At 38.8% G+C, this 24,781-nt stretch overlaps 2 protein-coding genes across 4 annotated transcripts in view; both read left to right on the forward strand.

Annotated features, from left to right (window-relative positions):
- The window catches only part of LOC115267198 (uncharacterized), a 249,035-nt gene that overhangs the window by 123,960 nt on the left and 100,294 nt on the right, over positions 1 to 24,781 (forward strand). The window lies entirely within an intron of this gene.
- On the forward strand, positions 9,781 to 11,541 carry LOC134285563 (uncharacterized). Of its 3 annotated transcripts, XM_062846597.1 has the most exons (3): positions 9,781 to 11,193; positions 11,252 to 11,336; positions 11,403 to 11,541. In XM_062846597.1, the coding sequence occupies exon 1, from the start codon at positions 9,930 to 9,932 to the stop codon at positions 11,091 to 11,093; it is 1,164 nt and encodes a 387-aa protein (XP_062702581.1). In that variant the 5' UTR covers positions 9,781 to 9,929; the 3' UTR covers positions 11,094 to 11,193; positions 11,252 to 11,336; positions 11,403 to 11,541. The 3 variants fall into 3 exon arrangements, with proteins under 3 accessions (XP_062702581.1, XP_062702570.1, XP_062702576.1); XM_062846586.1 differs by having other exon boundaries at positions 9,781 to 11,336; XM_062846592.1 differs by having other exon boundaries at positions 11,252 to 11,541.

The following is a 24,781-nucleotide window of genomic DNA, read 5'->3' on the forward strand; positions in this document are numbered from 1 at the left end:
AGTTGGAAGATGGTACCGTATATAGTAACGGCTAACACAACACCAAAAACAGATGGACTCGGAAAGCCGTCGTGAGACCATCCCCGAGCAGAGGGGAATATCAAATTAATAACTACGAAATCACAAAACCTGTTTTTATATCTTGTTTTGTTATTATTGAATTATCAAGGCATTACGTTTCCATAACATGTTTTGTTGGACAATCTTATTTTGTTATGACCAAGCAATTGGTATGCAGCGCTTAAATAACATTTCAATATTACATTCTGTTGTGGAACAAGTTTGGTTATTATAGTATTATTGAGAGTGCACAAATACTTTATGGTATTGCTATCTAAACTAAAACAAATTTTGAAACAAAACCTACGTCATTCTACAACGTTATTTACAGCACTTTAGGGAAAGCAACTGCATATTCACTCATCAATTTGTCTTCCTCTTCCATTTATCATTACATCCAAACTGAGACAAAGTGCATGCCCCATATCATTAGCTAGTATTCCGTGGGAAAAAGTTTGCATAATGCACCAAAAAAACTATTTAACGATTTTTTGAAAAGTGCGCAAAGTTAGGCCCTAGGTGCGCAAAGTATGGTACGCTTACGGTATCACATTTGATAAGAGGTGTGGTATATTACGTGACATGGAGGTGCTGTAATGTGTACAAAACAAAGTCCCTGCTGGGCGGCGCGAGGTTTTGCTAAATTTCGGAAATTGACTGAGTTGTAGCTGAAAAGTACCCAAAATACCAGCCACTGCCCAAGTGGCGTTGTTGTGGAGTTAGCGTATTGAAAAGATATGGTCTCTCGTGAAACATGCTTCGTAATTACACTGTTGAAAACGCTTTGACATCCACGTGCAGCACAACAGAACATGTGCTCGATGAACAAATTGAGATTTGAATTATGAAAATGCTACGGTCAACCTTGGCTTGGTCAGCCAAAGCAAAATCAAGAAATTGACATTCATGCTTCGTAATGATTATTTTGAAGTCAATACTTTGGGCCTAGGCTGGGCAGATATGCTATTGGTGATTTGATGGTGCATGAAGAAGAAGAAGAAGAACGATGGTGTTTTGAAAAATCCTATCCCTACCACACAGGAGAAGATTTTAAAATGCCTCTATAAAATCTAAAACAAAATCTAATTAAAAACGTTTTGATGTACGGTGTAAGACTTTGGACGGACTACATATTGAACGTATAAATTTAAATTTAACATTTTTTTCTTGGTAAGGTAGTTAATTTGTACCAATCACCAATTGGGTTTTCAAATTAAGAATAATATATTGATTTTTTGATTTTATTCGAAAGAGCACCTTTTTTTAAGCCAGTATGATTTTTTTCAGATTTTTAAAACTTTATTTTGATACCTAAATTCAATTACAAAAAGATTTTTTGAAATCACCTTTTGACAGCTGGGCAACTGCTTGACAGCTCCGCCCAGTACGAAATGCGACGAGGGGTGGTTCGACAAATCGCTCCCATACAAACTTTAAATCGATTTTTAAATAGGTTCCCGGACACCAAAGTTCATGAAAATTTGAATGTCGGCTCAGTTTGGCATGTAGATTGTGAATATGGAATTATCTCAACACCACTAAAGAAGCCAATTGCAGCTGGTCTATGGAAAATTCCACGTGTATGGCAATTCGGGTTTTTTCTTAACTCACGATGACCAGATCGGTTTAGTCGGATTTGTTGTTGATGGGAAAAATAAATCTGGATCACATGAGATCAATATTGTCAAAATCGGAGAAAATTCATCGCAGATATAACCATTACATAGTTTACCTTCTTTATTTTATTGTCTGCTGTTTCATATTATGAAGTAAAAAATAAAGGCATTGCAACTTCTAGAAATTTCATCAGACTCTTCCGTATTTTTTATTTTATTCATTGCTATAATTTGAGTTTTGGGTAAATATAGCATCATTCTTCTTTTTCACATTCATTGGGGCATCCTCCAATGCGATGGCTTGCACTATATATAATTGTATGATCTTGGTTGTATAATTATAATGTTTTGCTTGATCAAATCACATTGGATGGACAGCCCATTGCTATCGGGCTTAGTACCGTGCTACAATGAATGGAAACCATCATCATCATCATCATCAATATAGCATCATAGCTATTGATATGTTTATCTTTGTGTTAATTTCCTTCTTTCAATATCCCAGTCCCGTTACGGTGCCAAATTCCTATCACTTTTCTACGATTCCCAATTCTTATAGGTTAAGTAAAATTTTACCCTCAAAAAGTGATACATCTGCAAATGAGTTTTTTTTATCTCAAAATTGAGTAAACTTAGTTGAATTTATATGTCATTTTAACAGTACTGCTATTCTAACCTCTAATTATAACGTCAAAAAGTACCGAACAGACTATGTATTACGAAGTAATGAATGTTAGTGAGAGTGGAGATAGCAAATATGGTACCTACTAAATAATTCTAATCAATAAAAATGTCAACTATACAGACAATTCTGCTCAATTGATGATTGCATTTGTCTATTATATTTTTTTTCTTTCGATCTATTATTATTCGATCATATATTGTTTGACATTATGTCATAAATATCTTTTTTCATTACTAAAAATAATCTAAAACAGAATAAAACTAAACAGCATCTGCAGAAGTAATCATATCGGCATATGATATAATTACCTTTTAGGGGCTGTCCATAAACCACGTGGTCATTTTTTTGGGACTTTTCAACCCCCCCCTCCCCCCCGCGTGGTCATTTGTCCATACAAAATTTTTTATGTGTCCATACAAAATGATCATTGGCTGAACCCCCCCCCCCCCCCCCCTATGGCCACGTGGTTTATGGACAGCCCCTTACCTTCGCTCACGTACACGCTAACCTGAAACTACCCATCGCCTGGGTCAATTCTACCCGGATTTTCATGTTGTTAGCAGTTGTCAGAATCCGGGTAATCCGAAAACCCAGATTGGTTGAATCTGGGTAAAGATCTGGGTAATCGGCACTTTGTCACTTTCCGGCTTGAGAATATGGCAGCGATCAGGCGAACGCAGGCAATTATGGATGTTTCCACGGAAAATATGAGGATAAATGATGGGAAAACAGTGAAATTCTTCCAGGGAACTGTTTTCCTGCATCAGGTAAGTGAAAAGCACATGGGAATCAGGAGCTTTTTATCAAAATCTAAATTGGAAATAAATTAACAAAATCAAGGTCCCGAAGGAGCTGGGTACCGGTTACCCAGATTTTGCAACCAACATCGGTAACCCAGATTTGAGTAAAGGTGCCTTTACTCAGATTAGAGTAACTGCAGTTTTGCTCAATCTGGGTCGCTTTGACACCAATCTGGATAACCGAGGGTTAGCGTACATGTATAATCGCCGTTCTCACAACGCGAACAAAACAAAAAATTAAAAAAAAATCATCCCCGTCTGGAAAGAATCTTTGTCACCGCCAAAATGCACCCCATGACGAAGCTCAATCATAAATAGTCGACTAGCAACTTTTTCGCCGTTCTCTTTGTTGCGAAACAGCCGACGACGGGCCATGCGAACGCCACCACTGTTATTAGTGTTACAGTGCACATGTCTGCGCACCGCGATAGCGCTGTTGGTAAGAGAGAGAGGTTCATTGTTTGATCTTGCATTCAAATCTCTGTCTATTTTTGTCCTGCGACTGGCAAACATGAAATGGAGGAATGGGGAAACTGGCAATACGTAGAACCAGTAAAGCTTCTATCGTCCCTCACTGCAAGTGCTGTGATAGCCTCATTGGTAAAGGCGACTGAAAATTTACGATAGCAGGATTGGAGGTTCAAATCCCGTCCATGTTTGTAAGTTTTATAATGAATTCGAAATTTTTTTATGTGACCTGTTATTTTCTAAAAATAGAATAACACACTTAAAATAATTACCCAAAAATGAGTAAAAAAAAGTTAGTTTTTACCCTAATTTTGCTTTTGAAATGTTATCAATAACTCTTTAATATCAAAATTTGTTATTGAAATATTTCCCAAATTCACTGTTATTAAGTTGTTATTGCCACTAACAAAACATGTTATTAAATTGATTTTTCAGGAACAAATTTTTGTTATGTGACTTGTTATTTTGCCGCTTATGACAGCCAAGTTTATAACTCAATATGTTATGTTAATAACATGAAAATTACTAATTCCGTTATGCAGTTATTTTGCCAAAATAACGCATTTTGTTATGCTGTTGTTTTTCTCTTCTGCTCGGGTCACTAGTCTATCTTTGTGCGATCATTCGATCATAAAAGTATTTGTAGCAATGGAAGATGAAGTTAGGCCTCAGAGGTCATGAAGGCTGTCGACATCAGTAAATTACTGGGAATACCAAGCATATAAGACGTTGGATGCTGTCGGTTTGCGATGAAACACTTGAAACCGTTAATTATTATCCCATCAGGAACGAGATGTGGACCGCCCATTCAACCAATTTGGAAGCTTTAGCTTATCAGCAGACGAAATAGTAAGAACATAAGGGTTTCAATTTAGAGTAACCTTTTAGATACATTGATCGACCTGCATGTTGGATCTTTGAGGCAACCATGGGAGTTGGAAGAATTGACTTTAGGCTTCATAAACAGTCATAAAATTTTTATCATCCTGAAATTCAGCCATGGCGCAATGGTAAAGAAGAAAAAGTTCAGAAATGTTTACCTATCGCACGAACGCCAAGTCATTGATTTAAACATATATGATGCCGCGGATCGATTGTAATGCTTCATCCAAATGGGTCCCTTGGGAATTAAAATGACATAGTTGCTGCCATTAACCCATCCAACGGTGCAAAGTGTCTATCATCCGCCGCCCTTTGATATCAGTCATTTTCACCAGGGAAAAAGAAAATCCTCTGTCAATCCATCAGATTCAGTATAGGACTTCAAACATAGAGGAGATGAAAGTCGCAAGAGTCATCACTTATCCGCTTCCGAAAAGAGGTCACATGTTCTATGTGACGACGCTGTAGCTGTTGCCACTGTACAAAAACAAAGAACGACAAGCCGACGACGAGCTGCCGCCACTGCACTATGCCACTGTCTGGGTTTGTACTGCTGACTGATGTCATCATGGTCGGCGATCATGACTGTCCCGACTTGAATGGAATAGCAAAATATCTAAATTATGTACCTTTATAAAAATGACTGTTAACAGATCGATCTCTGGTAGACTTTGAAGAGGTTGCACAATATTCATAGTACATTGATGTAAATTATTACGATCTACCATACAAAACCTCAGTAGAGTTGGTGTGGACATTGATCAGCATTCGTTAGCTCATGAAAGATATTCCAGACAAATATTTTGGCAACTGGCACACTTCTCCACCAATCAAGCTTAGCACCTCAGATTTATATAGACGCCAAAAATGTAAAATATTCATTGGAATTAAAATTGGTATCAAATACCATCTAGTCCATAGGTTCCCAAACTTTCAGGTCGCGCGACCCCCTTTTGCAAGCAGACGTAGTTTTCGCGACCCCCCATAGAAAATCTCTCATTTGATCTCTGTTACAGTTAAATATTTTAGTGTCCCTCGCGACCCCCTAGATTAAGACCGGCGACCCCCCTGGTGGGTCGCGACCCACAGTTTGGGAAACCATGATCTAGTCAACTGTTTATTCTTTTAATAAAAACGACTAAAAAACAAATAATGATGGACTTGATTTTGTTTTGAAAGCTTTGCTTATGTGTTTTAAATATTGCAAGACAGAATATATGAAAGTTCAGCAAAGTTGAAGACGGTGCCATGTGATTGGTAGTGTTTGAAAATGTGGTGCATACTATTTAATAAACTGGCATCACTGCTAAAGTAAAACAAGTCAAGTTCAATACCAACCTAAGTAGCGTTTATGAAATAAATATTGAAAATTACTATAACATATAAAACAAAAATTTACTTTGTCATATGTGCTAATTCCTGTCAAATTAGATGAAAACTAGCCAATAGTTAAAAATATTTCAACTTACCTTTACCAATGACTCATTAGATGGAAATAAATAAAAAGATGTACACTATCAATAACCAGCCCCTATAGCATTGTAAATGGGAACAATATGGCGTTTCCAGGAATTTCTTTAGATATTCCATCCAAAATCTATCCACAGATTCTTCCAGGTATCCTTCAAATATTCATCATGTAATCCATCGTGTGAATCCTCTTGGCGTTCTTTCAAATAATTTCCAGCTGAGATCCCCTTAAATATGCTCCAAACTCTGTTCGAGAAATCCTTCTTTAAATGCTTCAGGTTTTTATCCAACAATTCCTCCGGAAATTTCTTTAGGATTAATTAATGTTTTCATAGACTCGATCCTGTTCATTCATTTTTTTCCAGAGAATCCCCAAACATTCCTCCAGAGATTCCACCAAGAAATTTCCAAAAAATACATTTACCAGAAATTTCTCCAGAAATTCCTCTAGGAACTCATTCAGAGATTATTATCAATATTTCACTACTTGGAGTGTTGGCATAATCTTTTGAGGAACTCCTTCATAAATTCATCAATAGTTATCAAGTTATCAAGAGTATTGTTGGATGAATCCTCCTCTCCTCTCTTCTTGGCGTAACGTCCTCCTGGGACAAAGCCTGCTTCTCAGCTTAGTGTTCTATGAGCACTTCCACAGTTATTAACTGAGAGCTTCCTCTGCCAATGACCATTTTGCATGTGTATATCGTGTGGCAGGCACGAAGATACTCTATGCCCAAGGAAGTCAAGGAAATTTCCTTTACGAAAAGATCCTGGACCGACCGGGAATCGAACCCGTCACCCGTTGGATGAATCCCTACGGAGTTTTTTCTACTCAGGAATTCCTTTCGAGGTTCCTCCAAATATATATCCAGGAGTTCTCCCATGGACTCGAGGTTCCGTCACGATGTCCCCCAGAAGAGAAACAGAAACCCCTCCAGAAATTCTTCAGTAACTCATTCAAATATTCGTTCCACAAACCCTACCTAATTGCTCCAGGAGCTTCTTCGCAGACATCTCCAAGAATTCCTTTAAGAGTTCTACTAGATTACTCCAGGTATTCTGCTAGAAACTGTTACGTAGGGTTTTCCATGAGTTCTTAGAAATTCTTACGTAGATATTTCCAGATGTTTATCCTGTTGCTCCTTTTTAGGATCTTTCGGAAGTTCCTCCAACAATCCTGCCAAGATTACCTCCAAGAGTTCCTCCTGAGTAGTTTTCAGTGAATTACATATCACGGAATACTTCTGAAAACTCATTCGAAGATTCTTCTAAGAAATCCACAATTTTCTCAAAGAATTCCTCCATGTAATCCTGTCGCACATAGCTTCCTGAACATCGTTTCACGATCCACCCACCGCATGATTGCTTTGCGGAATGTGAGGTGACAACAGGTTCCAGGGATAAGAGTTTCTCTGATAAAAACACCATGAATTCTAGAAGCTCCTCCAGGAATTTCTTCGAATATTCTTTTAAAGATTTTTTTGAAGATACCACAAGGATACATTTTAATCAAAAATTATGTGCTAATTATGAAAACAGCAGCTTTGGTTGCTATTACCATTTACCATTAATTCATTCGTATCCAATTCCAGCTAACGAACGAACAAAAACAATAACAGTTCCAAGGGAGAAATCTCTAAAGGAAAGCTGAGAACAATCAATGAAAGAATTCCGGAAGAACTCAATGAAGGACTCCTGAGTGGAATTCTTGAAGCAATCCCGGAAAAAAGTCCGAAAGGAAGCTTGTGTGGAAGCCCGAAAATGATCCTTGAAGAAATCGCTGAGACAACCCAGGTAAAGATACTTACCTTAAACTATCCCTGGAGAAATCCTTCACGGAACACCAGGAAATTGAAAAAAAAAACTATGAGAAATCTCTAAAGAAATCACGTGAGAAGTTCCCGAAGGAATGAAGGGAAGCTTCCCTGATGGAATACCTGAAGGAAACCTTAAGTGAAACCCAGGGGAAATTTCTATAGCAATCCCGTAAAAATCAATGAAGAACTTCCGGGGAAATCCGTGAATGAATCAAGGAAAGATTCACAGATGGAATCCCTTGAGAAATCATTCAAGGCAAGAATTCCTGATGAAGGAACCCCGGGCGGATTCTCTCTTAACCCTTTGACGCCGGATTTTTTCCAAACGCACATAAAGTGATTCCTGTAGATTTGAAGGACTTTATTATAGAACCAAACGACCCTCAATATCCCAAAGGTGTATATTAAACAAGTAGACTTCAGATTGCTCCAGTAGCCGCGGTTGATTATGCAACGTTACTCAATATGTCAGATATGGCTGTTGTTACGAGTTTAGACCTGAAATTCTGAACTCCAAGGTAGTTTGGCTGACCTGGAATATCCCTATTGTGTCTATAAATGACATTGTACATGTCAAAAGCATCACGGATTCCAGTAGATTACACAATGCTCATTTATGTCGAAAATACATAAAACTATTCTTGTAGATTTGAAGGCCTTCATTCTAGGACAGTTTGGAACACCTAGAACATCCCCGAATATAAAACACTTTTTGATATTCTTGACGAAGGTGAAATGAATGCAGATGAACGTAACCCATATCCAATTTCAGCTTTGAGAACAAATTTCATGGTGTTCAGGATCTTCTATGTTATCAATAAAGTCTCAAATACAAATATTCCCATTTTTCCTTAACAGAGGACTCAATTTGCAACAACTTTGCCGAAGACAGTATTTGGTCTATTGAATGGGTGAATTTATACAGCAGTTTCTATGTTGGGGCCAAATATGACCCCTCCGGCTCCAAAGGCTTATGCAATTCAGGGATGAGTCATTAAAAGAACTCCATGAGAGATAGAAAAAAAACCCCGTAAGAAATCAATTAGCGAATCCCGGATGAAATACCTGGAGAAATCCTTAGAAGAATACTTGAAGCCATTTGAGGAAGAATCCTGAGAGGACCAAGATATCTACGACATAAATAAAATCAGCGCCATCTAGTGTGCCAATATTTAACTGCAAATCTTTTCGACACATGGCACTTACATATATACTTGATGTCACGAGGATTTTCAGAAGGCTTTCAAGATCACTTTGTGGGGTTTTGAGGGGCTTTGTAGGCTCGAAGGTGAGATTTCAGGGAATTCAAAGAGTCTTTCAATGTGTTTCAGAGCATTCAGCGGAGATTTGGAGAGTTTCAGGTTTTAGGGAGATTTACGGACTCTCTGGTGATTTGAGAGTCGTGACTCCCAAGTAACAATTTGAGTGAATTAGTATTGTAGTGCACAGAAAGAAATTCTGAAAACTGCACGTGACGTAAGTATTAGAACGTTTGAATTTCCATTTCATTTCATTCGATTTTACATAAACCGTGGTGATGTATGAGAAGGAGTACGATACGAAAATGCGAGAAATGCTAGCCGATGAGAACACATACCTAGTCACCAATCGGAACCCAACGACAGGATATCAACAAAAGAACAACAACTTCGTATCCAGACTTCGAAATCTGGAGCTGATTGACGCAAAAACAGCTTTCCAGCTTAAGACCAATACAGCCCAATGTCCGAGAATATACGGGTTACCAAAAGTACACAAGCCGAACATGCCACTTCGTCCGGTGGTATCCAACATTGGTGCACCCACGTATATGCTATCCAAATACGTCGGTCGGATTTTGCAATCGTCGATCAACAGCAACTATAACATCCGTGATTCGTTCTCTTTCTGCACCTTTATCAATTCCATTTGTTTACCAGAAAACCACATTCTGGTATCGTTCGATGTCATCTCACTTTTCACGTGCGTCCCGCGTGACATGATACCCGGAATCATCATAGAGAGATGGGAGGAAATCAAAAAGCATACGCAAATCAACCTGGACCTGTTCCTCGAGATCGTTAATTTCTGTCTCGAGTGTAGTTATTTCTCATACAGAGGAAATTACTACAAACAGATCTTCGGCACAGCAATGGGCAGTCCGCTGTCCCCCATTATTGCAGACCTGGTGATGGAATCCCTCCTGGATAATGTGGTGAGCCGTCTAAACTTTCCCATACCTCTCATAAAGAAGTATGTGGACGATCTGGTCCTAGCACTACCACCAGACAAGGTAGTAGAGGTGATGAACGTTTTCAACAGTTTTAATGAAAATATACAGTTCACATACGAAATGGAAGAGAATGGCAGACTCCCCTTCCTGGACATGGTCTTAGTCCGTCAGCAGGATCAAACAATTCGTACTGAATGGTACAGTAAACCTATGTCATCCGGTCGTCTGTTGGACTTTCTGTCGGCTCACCCACTACATCTCAAAATGAACACGGTCAACAACTTTATGCGAAGAGTACGTGAATTCACCACAAATCTATCCAACGAGGCGGCGGATAATACGATAGACGTCATCCTGAAGTTAAATCACTATCCAGCACCCCTGCGACACCGTTTGCTGAATAGAGGAATTGCTCGAAGAACGAATACTCCTCCCTCAGATGAGACTCAAGTCGTCTATAAATCTATGCTGTTTGTAAACGACCTAACACAACGTTTGAGTAAGTCACTCAAAGCTGCACTACCAAATGTTGTTCTTGCGGCACGATACGAGAAAACCACCAAACGACTATACACCAACACGAAGGACGTCATACCCCCAGAGATGCGGAACAACGTCATCTACCGTATCCCTTGCAATGATTGTGCAGCCAGCTATGTAGGGTTAACGACAACCCAACTGAAGAAACGCATCAGCGGACATCGTTCAACCATAAACCAGCTTGAAGAACTAGTGACCAGCAACAGCGACAGTCCAACGACGAAATTTGAAATAGAACGGTTGAGGGAAAAAACGGCACTTCTGCAACATAGCATTGACGAACAACATCGGTTCAATTTAGAAAAAACACAGATCTTAGATCAACACAGAAGGCAAACAGCTCTTCCTATTCTCGAGGTTTGTCATATTCTAAACACTCCAAACACCATCAACAAGAGATCAGACATCGAATGTCTTAGTTCAATGTATGCAGGCATTTTCCATACACTCCACACAAAGCGATCTGAAGTAACGAACACAGCAACAATAACAGAAATACCCAATAGCTACCAAAACGAATCCAACCATGTTGTCCCCACTTAGGTTCCACACATATTCACCACTTAGCTTAAACAAATTGGCCGTTAGTAGTGTTGTTAGAAGTGCGAACCGAATTCGGCAAAAACATAACTAGTGTTCAAGAGTACTTAATTAATTCAAAAATATGCTGAAGAATGTTACTGATTCTATGTGTATTTCAGAGTCGATTCCAACGTTTTTTAAATAGTTTTTCGGACGGATTATGCTTCCACAAAGCCTTTCAAAACGAAAGCGATTAACACCCCTGTAAGCCTCTTTTTCCATTGTTTAATGTTAAGTATATATAGTATAATTATCTTGTCTCAAACATAGAATTCCCTGAAGAAGATGTAATACACATCGAAACGTCGGATGAAGGAGAATATCTGATCGTTTGATTGCAATTGCGACTGCCACGCCGAAAATCCTCCCAGGTGTCCAGATACCTCAGTCGAAAGCTGCCTCCAAATAAAATAATTTCTTGCACGCAAAGTTGTAAGCAAGCTCCATACTGCAGACAACCTCTTCTAGTCTGTTTGACTAAAAAATGGGCATTTCAGCGTGTTTCAGAGTGTTTCAGGAGGTTTCAGATACGTTTTAGGAGTCTTCATAGGTAAGCTTCAGGGTGGATATCAAAGCGTTTCAGTAGATTTCAGAGGCGATTTCATGACGTTCCAGACTGAGCACGCTCAGTACATACAACAATAAGAAATGTACACCGTGAACTAGATTTCACGTTTTATAGAACGCCCATATTGACAGCTGGAACTAGTTCCAGTTCACGGTGTATATTTGCTTGTTCTCATATTTGCGTTTGTTTGTTCACATTTATCAGAACGGATTTCTGAGCTACACGCAATTTATAGTAATATGGCAAAGTAGTCTCATCACCAGGCCCTCGACATGGCCTATTTCAATGCATTGGAATTATGGTAGACAGGATGTCCTGGGCGCTACTATAATAAATTTTTCCCCTCTGTCAGATGCGAAAACATCAACAACTTTTTGTAAAACGTTTATTTTGGTTTGTTGATCAATTTATGGAAAAAAAATCCGCCCCAGATTCGAACCAAACATATAGCGAGGTTCGCTCTGCCGTTTATTTCCGATCCAACCCGAACCCGTACGCGTACGGAGTCCATCTGTCAAAATGAATGTATTGCGCATTTAGTTCACCACTGGACTGCGCACGTAGTCTTCATAAGTGCGAAAATGTGAATAAAAGTGCGCGATTACTTCAAATCGAGTTGATGTGTTCGGCGCATTATTTTTTTTTATTTATGCCGAATAAGTGCTCTGAAGACACCGAGTTGATTGAATGCAATCGTGCACTTTAATTTACGTTTTCGCAGTTTTGAAAACTAGTATGGATTACTGCACGAATTTCTACTGGCCTGCTTACTCTCACACGAAAATTGACGTTTGAGCGGTGTCGGCACCGCTCAAACGTCAAATTTCCTGTGAGAGTAAGTGGGCCAGCATAAATTCATGCAGTGGACCATAGTGCGATAGTTCAGTGGTGAACTAAATGTTCTATACACAATCCACCAAAACAAAACCGGAAAAATAAAATTCTCAACTATTCAAGCAAATAAGAGATAAAGGACTCGCTTGAGTGTGTTCTGCATTGGTTAATGCATAAGCCAACTAACATTTCTACGTGCGTTTAATCGCTAAAAGGAAGACTTTAACGAAAATGTACCACTGACAGTTCGATTGATTTGACTCAATTTCTGACAGTTGACTCGATTTGGATCGGATTCAGATTCGTTTTCGTTCGTTTATTGCAAGTCAGCGTCCCAGGTTTCAAACCGAAAACGACATTAGAGTTCAACCACTATCTCCTGTAATTTCAATGATTTCACCGTAGTACTGTAATTTGCTTGTTTGAGTGATTTTCCTCACTGAATACTCCAATTTATTCTAAGTGTGCAAACAAACAGACGTAACACCTAGAACAATTTTCATGAATATCATTCAGCTCACTCTACAGTCACCTGTACCTGTGTACATGTTGCACGAAACAGTGCGTTGTAAAAAAAACATCAGCCAAAGACGCCAGGTGTGAAACGTCAAATTCTAAGTAAACGACGCGTACGCTTCTAGATGTGAAAGCCACAATTATGAAAATTTGAAATGATCGTTAAATGCGTGGTCGTTCAAAACTTTGCTAGTGTTATGTTTGTTTGTCTATGGCCATATTATGATATACAGGGGATACTCAAAATAACTGGGATAAGTAAAATTTACACTTTTCAAAAAATGTTCAACTCGCTGTAACTTTTCGAAAAGGGCATCAAATATACTTAATTTTTTATTGTAAGTTTATCAACTAGTTGTGTATCAGTGGTCAAAATTTGGAAAAGATCGAGCAATTCTACACGAAGTTATAAAGGTTCTAGAAAAAGGTATAATTATCCGATAGCCAAATTTGAGCTGTTATATCTCCGGATTCAATGAACCGAATGCAATGAAATTTTGATCATTTATAACCATTCATAATGAGCTATCAAAAACTTTTGACTAAACTTAAAATTCTTCACACAGAAGAAAATTATTACGATTGGATTCTTTTTCTAATATACCACCAATTTATCCAAAACTTCATAATCGTTCCAAAATTCGAGATAGTAATTATAGATCATTTAAATTCCCTCTAACTGACTTCAATATGAATATGTTTCGAAAGGAAGTAACAAAATAACCGGCATTAAATTGAAAAAGTAATAGGGTACATATGAAAAATAGATAAATTTACTAAAAAAACATAGAATAAATGAAACCGCCATAACTTTTATTCTTATTAATAATTTCAAATTTAGTAATTTTTTTTTTTTTTTTTTTTGTTTAGAGAGACTTTACCGTACTCGGCATTCGTCTCTTACATTTAGTAAATTGTTTTTTCAAAGTTCATTATATTAGTCACAAATGATCAAAATTTTATTGCATTCGGTTTATTGAATCCGGAGATATAACGGCTCAAAGTTGGCTATCGGATAATTATACCTTTTTCTAGAATCTTTATAACTTCGTGTAGAATGGCTAGTTGATGAACTTACAGTAAAAATTTAAGAATATTTCGTGTAGAATGGCCCGATCTTTCCCAAATTTGAACCACTGATACACAAGTAGTTGATGAACTTACAGTAAAAAATTAAGCATATTTGATGCCCTTTTCTAAAAGTTACAGCGAGTTGAACATTTTTTAAAAAGTGAAAATTTTACCTGTCCCAGTTATTTTGAGTATCCCCTGTATTCCTCATATATCTTTCTAATCGGGTTATCTGCGTCTATTTGGTGAGGAGGTGACATGATGTGAAAAAACTGCATGCAATGCAATGATGCCTTCACCTCTGACTGAAACGAGCGATGACCACAGCATATGCTTGACGGTAGCCGGCATGCTGTCCGGGCCACCCATTTACAACGGTCCCGGCATGTTCTTTTGTTTACCAACAAGACCCGCGTTCGTCAGCAGCGCTGCCTGCCAGGCAGCACCATTTCCTTCGGCGACGGTGATCAACCTTGTTTTGCTTGCCTAGGTGTGTTCCTCTATTCGGCTGGCTACAATGTTCGCCACGCTGAAAAAAATGACCATTTTTCTCTCCGATTCGATTGACGCCGTTTTCCAATTAGATTCTATTGAATCCACACTATAACTGTAACATTCCGTGAATGCTCGCCGGCTCATCTCGTTGAAGAAATGCTCCCGATTCGAACTAGAAAAGGGCACAATCGAACAAGAAATCAAGCTTAACGGTCACCAACCAACAACAGCGAACCATGGGTAGGTATAATGGGAAACACGACTTCCACACTCCCTTGTTGATGGAGGGAAGTTGCGCGCGCCCATCTCAACTTGAACTTCGGGGCGACAAAACATGCGAGAGCTCACAAAGCTCCGGCGGAGAAATGCGGGACCTTAAAATCGCTGCAAAAGAACGCTGACAAAGTCTCTGCCCGACGACAATTTACGATTATGTTGTTGAGTTGAGGGCTCGACTTCCCTCGTCTTCCAGTCGTCATGGCAAAGCTTTGTCTCCCATCAGATTAGGCGTTTACCGAACGTTCACCGCAGCCAGCCAGCGACGCGTGGTAGTTGGTTGGGGCTGTTTTCCAAACGCGAAAAGCTTTTCAGAGAGACCTTTTAAGCGGGTGATTTACTTGGATCGTTCGTTTGGGTACCACTTAACAAGCCCCGGCGCAGCCGGCAGCTTAGTGCGCCAGCCCGATTCACGTCCGACGTCCGACTGGCCGGCGACGACGAAGGGGTTATACCTACCAACCTATAGCGAAACGTGCAGATAAAGTGAGAGGTTCCTCTGTGGTACAATATTGGATATGAAGTTGGAGGTCTCTGCGAGTGAGTCATAATAGTAGGGAAGTGGAACCATCTCGGCAGCAGGGGTCCTATTTTGGGCATTTTTCTGCTATAACTCAGTCAATTTTGAACCAATTGGCACAATTTTTGGAACGCGATGAGATACGTATAGCATCTAGCTGTGTACAAAATTCCAAGTCAATTGGTTTGGAATTGACTGAGTTATAGCGAAGAGTGTCCAAAATACCGGCCGCTGCCCAAGTGGTTCGCTACCCTATGTGTTACTACAGTGCCACTGCGCGATTGTTTTCTGTACCTTGGGTTAGAGTGGCGCGTCAGCTTGGATGCTAACATTGCTAACCTACCGGCTGGCCAGTTACAGGAGAAGGGCCATGAACGATTTGAACGTTATTAGTGCAACGCAATCATCTAGTGCTGACGATGACGGAAATCGTTATTTGTATGCCTTGTAAGGGCGTGGACTATTTCAGTGGAACAAAGGACTTGGAATCGACTGTAGGGCAACTTTTCCTGAGCTAGGCATCTATTTTAATTTTGATTTGAAAAATGAAACTGTTGAAGTAAACTTTTACAAGTTCGATCTGGAACCGATTAGTAATGGATTTTATTTTTTTGAATTGTTTTTCCGTGCATAATTCGGTAATTGAAAATACCCAGTGAATGCCTAGATCCAGCCGTTACTTGTACTTCTCATTGAATTCAATGTTCCTTAACCCATATCCGCCCAGCGTCCTATAAATATGGCAGTCCTTTTGATGTGAATATCTCCAGAATTATGCAAAATTTTAGAATACTTTCTTCAGAGAAGATGTTCTCCACTTCCACACCTTGCTCATAGTGGACAATACAGTTTGTGACTGGTTCACTAGGTGGCGTAAACGATGTTGCAAAGATTACATATTGTCACGATCTTTGAGCTTCATTTCCAACGTAAAAAGAAATATTTCCCTGGAATCTGGACAATGGTTAATAATTTATAGTTCATTTCTTTGGCAGAGTTGTTAATCAATACATACAAAAGTCGATGTATGTATGATTGTATGTTTATATATTTGTATGTTTGTATTTTTGTATGTTGATATGAATGTACGTATGTATATAAGTATGAATGTTCCGGTATAACTCTGAAATGCGTCAATAAATTTCAATCAAATTTGGCATGCACATTTCTTAGGATGTGGAGGTGGTAGTAGGGGTATTGGAATTCAAGATGGCGGTCAAAACTCCAGAATATATGCTTCTTAACGGCAATGCTGTTTCGGATACTATGCAATATGGGTATCTATCGATCGGGCTTCATAAGTAGAACTCAAAAATGAACATCCGACACCATTTTGAATTCCAATATGGCGGCCACGAAATGGTAGATTGAGCTATGATACCATGCAATATGGGTATCTATCGATCGGGCTTCATGAGTAAAAGTCAACGATATTTGACCCTATTTTGAAATCCAAGATGGCAGACCATATCCAAGATGGCGGCCACGGAACGATAGTTTGAGCTAGGATACCATGCAATATGGGTATCTATCGATCAGGCTTCATAAGTGGAAGTCTAAAATCGACATTTGATACTATTTCGAAATCCAAGATGACAGACCATATCCAAGATGGCGGCCACCGAATGATAGTTTGAGCTATGATTCCATGCAATATGGGTATCTATTGATCGGGCTTCATGAGTAGAAGTCAAAAATCGATATATGACCCTATTTTGAAATCAAAGATGGCAGACCATATTTAAGATTGCGGCCACAGTATGGTAATTTGAGCAATGATACCATGCAATATGGGTATCTATCGATCGGGCTTATGAGAAAAATGGTAGAGGGTCATGATGGATGGTAGGGTTGTAGGTAGGATAAACGGTGGAGCAGACGGTCGGGTAGAGGGTTTGGTTGAAGGAGTGGAGTAGAAGGTTAGAGTAGAGGATACGGTAGACAGTAGGGTTGTGGGTAGGGAAAAGGAATTGAGATGAGATTAGAAGAGCCGAGGTTTTTTTCGAGATACCTTTGGGAATTCTTTCCAGGATTTCTTCAGGCATTCCTTTCGAGAATTTTCCCAGGTTTATTCATGGGATTCCTTCAGCTATTGCTTCCAAAATTGCTGTACGAATTGCTCGGGGAGAACTTCCGGGATTTTTGTAGGGATTGCTTTGGAAAATCCTGAAAGGATTCTTTTAGTTATTCCTTTCTGCATTCCTTCAGGAATTTGTGCTGAAATTCCTTCAAAGATTCCTTCCAGGATTCCTGCTTTGATACCTCAAGGGATTCCGAAAAAAATATGAAAAATATCTTCTATGGTTTTACAGGAATACCTGCTCAGTACCTGACCGGCATTCATGTCATGATCTCTCTAACGATTCCATCAGGTATTCTTTGCGGGGTTCCTTCAGGAATAAGTTCAGAGATTTCTGCCAGAATTACTTTAGAAAATACTGAAAGGATTCTTTCAGAAATTTTAACCACCGTTCATCAAGTAGAACAAACATAAGTGGAGAAGCCGTGTAGAGTATATTTGGTTGAATTTTATATCAAAACATGGAATGATGATGAACCTGGGCGTGTTAGTGGAATACCTGTAAGTACGAGACATTGAAGACGACCTTATAGTTGTGGTCGAAATACGTATCTGTCAAAGGATACAAAAATATAATGAACAGTACCTACCACGATTTTTTTAAACATGCAAAATTTCTGAAAAGTTTACGTATGGTGAGTAGGTACGTAAAGAGCGTTTGTGGGGTACTGAAGGAAAAACTCAATTACTTTATTAGAAATCATTACACAAGTTTACAAAATAAAACGAAAGTCGTGAACTTCTGTCAACGACCAAAATTTTTGAAGCAAAATTTAGTGCAGATTTCGAAACTGACCTTCAAAAAATTTTAAGTAGAACAGTTTTTGTGTTTTAGCTCAATATCGAGTTTTGCAACTTTTCAAAATATGTAATTTACTAAAATTCAAATATATTGCGTTTTGTTCAACCAATTTTAAATCTTTTTCCATAAATTAAAAGCTGAATACAATATCATTCGATCATCTGAATACAGGTTTTGCGTCAGATTGATGAAATTCAAGATATTGGCGGGTTTTAGGGACGATCTTCTTAAATTTTAGCAAAATTCCCAAAATTTTTTGAAGAAATATATTTTTTTTCAATAAGAAAAAAACAACTTAAAAATTCTCTCTCGACGTTTATTTAACATATCATATGTAGGCGTTTTACAGTAAAAATTTCAGATCAATCGGAGCATTGATTTCGAAGAATGAGATGTTTGAAGTGAGCGACTTTGCTTAAAAATAGAACAAAAATCGATTTCAAACCATCAACCTTGTATGGAAAATCGAAAAAAATTCCGCTCTACTGTATTTTTTTTCTTTCGCGTTTTCAAACTCAGGGCATGATTCTACACCAAAAATGATCATCAGCTTACCGAGTTCAAAAATACTGTAAACTAGTGTTATCTGTGTAAAATCTAACTTCTACAGTATTTTTTTATTTTTTTGGTTAAGCTACACATAGTGAGCACTCTTTATTTGATTTGTTAAAAAAATTGAGAAATGTTGAACACTGCAGTCGATACTACATGAAATTAGAAGGACCATGCATTGCATACTTTTAGGCGTTTATCGGGTTATGTTTCTGCCCCAATTTATAAGTCCTTTTTCTATTCTTTTTGAGTGATTATCATCTCTTTCACTTGTTTAGAGCTGCATTGTATCTATGGGGATCAGAATATAACGAAAGCGTAGAAGTTGTGTTGAAATAGAACTCGAGAAAATTATCAGATATTGAGGACCTACAATGAAGAATTTTTTTTGGAACTACACCATACACTTCCATTTTTTTCGTCAAATCATGCTTATTTTATTGGAACTTGACATTTAAAAACAAATTTATTTAAAGATTTAAATTGTGAGACACCTTGGGCGTTAACGGGTTAAATTACATATTCTTAAAGAAAATAGAATATTTGTATCCTAATGGTGACCGATTCTCACTAACCTCCATTTAGGTAAAGAGTAGGGACTGCCTAAACAGATTTTTTACCTAAATGGATTCATTACCTACACAGATCGTAAAAAGAGTGTGAAATTCTGTGGCATTTGATGCATATAATTGGAGCGTTGGATATCACAGAAGTTTACATTACATATCATGTAAAAGTCGTAAAATTCAGCATGACTCTGAGTGTTTACATGACATATAACACAAATTTACATGATATTTCATGTGAACCATCATAACACTAAGTTTACATGACTGAAATGAAGTTTGCATGACGTGTTAATCTTATTATTTTTATCTGTGTAAATGGATTTCAAGATTGCAAAGAAGTTTAAGAAGGACGAGTGGCCTGGAAATTCAAAAGGGGGTCATGTGGGGTTTCGGAGGGACTTCAAGTGAAGTTCTGGAGAGGGTGTGGTGATGGGTGTTTGTCAGAAGTCAGGAGCGTTTTCGAAGGTTTCTGATGGTTTCAGGTGCGTTACATGGGGTCCGATGGGATTTCAGGGGAATTTCGAAGGTATTTCAGGAACTTTCAGGGAATTTTTGGCGGATTTCAGAGATGTTACTCAGCCGTTACGCATGCGATTTTGGGGGTTTCGTGCGTTACATGGGGTCCTAGGAAGTTTTAGGGAGATTTCGAAGGAATTTCAGGAAGCTTTAGAGGATTTTGGCGAGTTTCAGGGGCTTTACTCAGGCGTTTTGGGGGGTTTTGGAGGGTCGCAGAGGAGTTACAGGGGTTTTTGAGGAGGGTCAGGGTAGAATAGAGTTTTTGAAAATATATTTTGAATTACAGCTCTAAAGTGAGCTCCAGGGAGATTTCAGCGGCATTTTAAAGCGTTTCATAAACGTTTCAGATGGTTTCAGAATAGGTTCAAGATGTTTTAGACTGACGATTTAAGATCCGATGACCTTCATTCAATCATTATTATAATATGCTGAAGAAAGTTTTTAGGAAACCTTAAACAGGCCGAACCACCCCACAACACCCCCCCCCCCCCCCCCCCCCCCGATCCCACCGAGCACGCCCGAATCTCACCTTAACTTAACTCGCTACTTATTTCCCATAAACCAACCTTATCCCTAATCTAAAACACTCCAACCTCTCTGAACCTTATCAAATTCTATTTAGGTAACGTTACCTAAATGGAACGACCTTAATAGATTTTACCTAAATGGATCCTACCTAAATGTAGGTTTTAGTGTACACGAAATTTAAATTGCCTATTGCAAATTTATTAGATTTTCATTTCATGGATGTTTAAGAGGTATTCTCAAGCGGTTTCAAGAGGATTCCGAGGAAGGGGGATTTGGAGTATGGAAGGGCTTTCAAAGCAGTTTCATGGGTTTTCAGAGGGGTGTCAGGTGATATCACGGATATATCTCCAAGATCTCCCTTAAACCCATGAAAAGCCCTGGAACACTTCAGAAACCTCCATAAACTCATTAGAACACCTGAAACTTGCTGGAACATCCCTAAAATCTCATGAAATGCCCTATTAAACCCCATGGAACGCCCCTAAAACTCCTTGGAACACCCCTGGGACGCCCTTTAAACCTTTGACACTCACTGGAACCCACTAAAACGTCCCTGAAACCCCCTGCAACACCCCAAAAACTTCCTAGAAAGCCCTAGAAACTTTTGAAAACCTCATGGAATGCTCCTGAAATCCCATAAAACCCGCTGGAACACCCTGAAACATCTCTGAAACCTCAAAATTCCATGAGAGATTCCTCCAGAAGTTCCTTCTGAGATTGCTTTAGGAATTCTGATATTTATCTAGGAAATCCTTCTGGGAATCCCTCAAAAACTTCTTCCGATATTCCTCCAAGAAATTCTTCCTGGATTCCTTATAATTCGCGCTACAATGTTGATCGAACTTCTTGTTGTCAAAACAGAAATGATTTGTTTCGACTGTTGTTCCTAGAACTGTACAACACGTCGAAAAAATCTCGCTTTTTGTACTCAGCATGAGCGTGATGCTGACGGGGCTAGCCAACCGTGCGAGCTACGGAAGGTTAAAATATGAGAAGTCTTGAACCTTTGCAGCAGCAGCAAGAGAGATAGATTAGTATTTTCCGTAAGTTTTGATAGCACTTTCAGAAGTTTTCAGAAGTTCCTTCTGGATTTTTTTACAAAGTTTCTCCACATGATTTTCAGGACTGCTTCAGAAGTTCTTTTTGGGGGGTTTTTAAGAATTTCCTCCTCTAGAACTCTTACAGAAATTTCTTCAGATTCCTAAACATGTTCTATCTGTGATTCCCCCAGCAAGTCCTCCCTGAATTCCTCCAGAGATTCCTTCCGGGGTTTCTTAAGGTATTCCTTCTGGAGTTCATCCAGAAACTTCTCCTAAGAATCCCTAGACGGTGTTCTTCCATTGTTCTTTCTGGAATTCATCAAGGATTTTATTCTGAGATTACACCAAGAGTTTCGTCCACGGATTTCACCAGACATTTCTGCCGGAATTCCTCCAGATGTTCCATCCTAAATTGCATCAGGAATTCATTTTTTAATTCTTTCAGAAAACTTCTTCGAAAATTCCAACAAGTATTCCTTTCGGGATCCCTTCAGGACTCCTACAAGAATTCCATGAGGGGTACCTACAGAAGTTCCTTCTGAGATCGCTTTAGGAATTCGTTTAGCAACTCTGAAATCTATCTAGGAAATCCTTCTGGAAATCCCTCAAAAACTTTTTCCGATATTCTTCCAAGATTTTTTTTCCCTGGATTCCTTTATAATTCAAGAATTCCTGCCTGATTTTCTGTAGGAGTTCCCCTTCCAAGAATCCTCCAAAAACTTCTGGTAGTATTTTTCCAACAACTTCTTTCAGGACTTCTCCAGAAACTTATTCCGGGATTGCTTCAAGAACTTCTTCTAGGATTACTCCGGGAACTCCTACCGAGATTCCTCGAAGGACTTCCAGGAACTTCCTGTATTCTTTTGGAAACTTCTCCGGGATTCCCCCACCGCCCGTCACGGACCGCCAGTGGTTGCTCCTCAGTTATTGCAAGGACATCTTACACAAAGGACCAACAGATGATGCTTGGGACTAGCCTTCTCTTCATTGTGTGAATGCTGGCAACCCAATACTTTTCAATAAGCAGTACCAGCGCCGGCCACGTCCGAATGAGGATAGAGAAGGAAGTGATGACGTGATTCTCGCTTAGGCCAATAGCCGAGGAGTTCTCTACGTTTCTACGAGTAATCACTAGGAGTTTGTATACGGGAAGTAAAGATGTGTTAGGGGCTTTGTCTTACGAAACTCTACTCGAAGAAAAACGTGGTCTGCTTGCCACGGAATGGACATGGTAATCTTGACCCTTAAAAGCAGGATGATTTGCCGTCTTCATTGCAGGGTTATTTCGTTGTACATCTGAAATAAAAAATGGTGAAACGCTCTCAACAGTTGTATATTATTTTTTGAAATATTTTTTTGGACAAAGCTAAAAATTACCTGAGTTCTCCTGAAACAAATGGTGTATTAACAGTATAACAAAAAATAAACCAAATTCTGATCCTGGATTCTTTTAAACCAAGCTGAAAAATTACAAGATCAAAATTTGTTATGGTAGATTTAACGCCGTAAGGCACCATTATAAGATGATCAGCGTTACGGTATCCCAAGAACTTCTTCCGAGAATGTTCCACTAACTTCTTACGGGATTTCTTCGGAAACTCCTTCTGGTAATCCTCCAGGAATCTTTCAGAAACTGCTTCCATTTTTTGACGGGAAGTCTATCCAGCATTTCTCAAATAACTCTTTTCCGAAGTGTTTCTTCTGGAATTCTTCCGGTAGCCCATTCTCCCACATGTTCCCGGGGTAACACAATGAGTTCCTACAAGAGTTCCTTGAGGAATTCATCCAAAAATTTCTTAAGAAATTCCTCGATCGAGAGTTGTGAAACAACATAGTGCTACGCTGTCGAAGTCCTATACTGAATCTGAGATATTGCAAGGGGATTTTTTTTTCTTCCAAGACTTGGTTGAAGTGACTGGTATCAGAGGGCGGTGGATGATGGACACACTGTAGATGGGTTAATAGCAGCAACTATGCCATTCTATTCGCTTGTGACCCATATGGAATGCCTACCGTTGCATCGAGCTGGCATCAGGTGACTTCAAAGCTCTCTCTTGGTGATGCAGCAAAACATGGTTTAAAATTGTTTTCTTTATCAACGCGGTTTTGTGACCCCAACATCGATGAACAGTAGTAAACTATCTAAGATTTTAAAACTTAATTTAACTTCTTGTGGAGTTTGTTCTTAACGTAATTAAAACTGTGTACTACAATAATTTACAGATTCTAGACTAATAAGCATGAGTTATTTTTATGCAAATTAGAGCACTGTCAATGTGAAATTCCTGTGTCCGTGATACAAAGCTGGATCAATCATTGATTCCATTATGGAGAACACCTGCTACTGTCCGAAACACTAATCAATCCAGAATTGTTCACTTTTGAGCTTCTGATGTCTTCGAGAAATTTCCAGCTTTGTCTGTAATATCATCCAAACCAAACAACACCATGATTTACTGCTCCCTAAAGGAATTCGACACCTGTTGAGTGCTGATGCAACTCCGCGCCACCGAAAACTCGCCCAACGGCTTCTGTTTCATCTCTTCCCGAGATGAGATGAATCATGTTACGTTACGACGGTGAATATTCATCTCACTGCTGTTGTAATCATAATCTTGGACCTTTGGACCCTAGCATCTCTTGGTTCTTGGATTTCTTCTGCGTTGACCCAAAAACGAGAAGAAAAAAAAGCGACGCATTCCACACATAACAGAACAAGACTGAAATTTAATCTTTTCCCTTTCCTCCTCGTTGGCTTTGCTCCTTTTTCTAAGTCCTATCCACTATCTTTTTGGACATAATACGAACACGAAAACGAACGGGAACATGGGTGACCGAATCGGGACAGGGGTCTTAAAATGCATTCCATTCCCGGGGTGACAATCGAGACTTTTGACTTGACTCAGTAGGCTATGCAGCGGCGTTTTAGGGATGGATAGCGTATACTGTCAAATGGAAGTGTTTTGGATGCTCAGAAAATTTTCTAAAAATTCAATCAAAAATTATTCCAATTTTTTTTAATCTCTTCAGAAATTACCGCATGAATTTTTTTGTGGGTTCTTTTGAAAAATCTTTCGCGTATTGATTTAAAAACATGTCCAAGAGTGTTTTTTTTTATTTTCCATAAAATCCTCCAGATATTCTCCAATAAATTCATCAAGAAAGAAACAAAAATGTTATAAGGATTGTTTTAGATATTTTTAGATAGATATTCTTTCAGAAATTCTATCGGGCGTTTTACCGAACATTCTTTCACATTTTTTCAGGGTCTTTTCCATTAAT

Source organism: Aedes albopictus, chromosome 1 (genome assembly GCF_035046485.1).
Source record: "Aedes albopictus strain Foshan chromosome 1, AalbF5, whole genome shotgun sequence".
Taxonomy (NCBI): domain Eukaryota; kingdom Metazoa; phylum Arthropoda; class Insecta; order Diptera; family Culicidae; genus Aedes; species Aedes albopictus.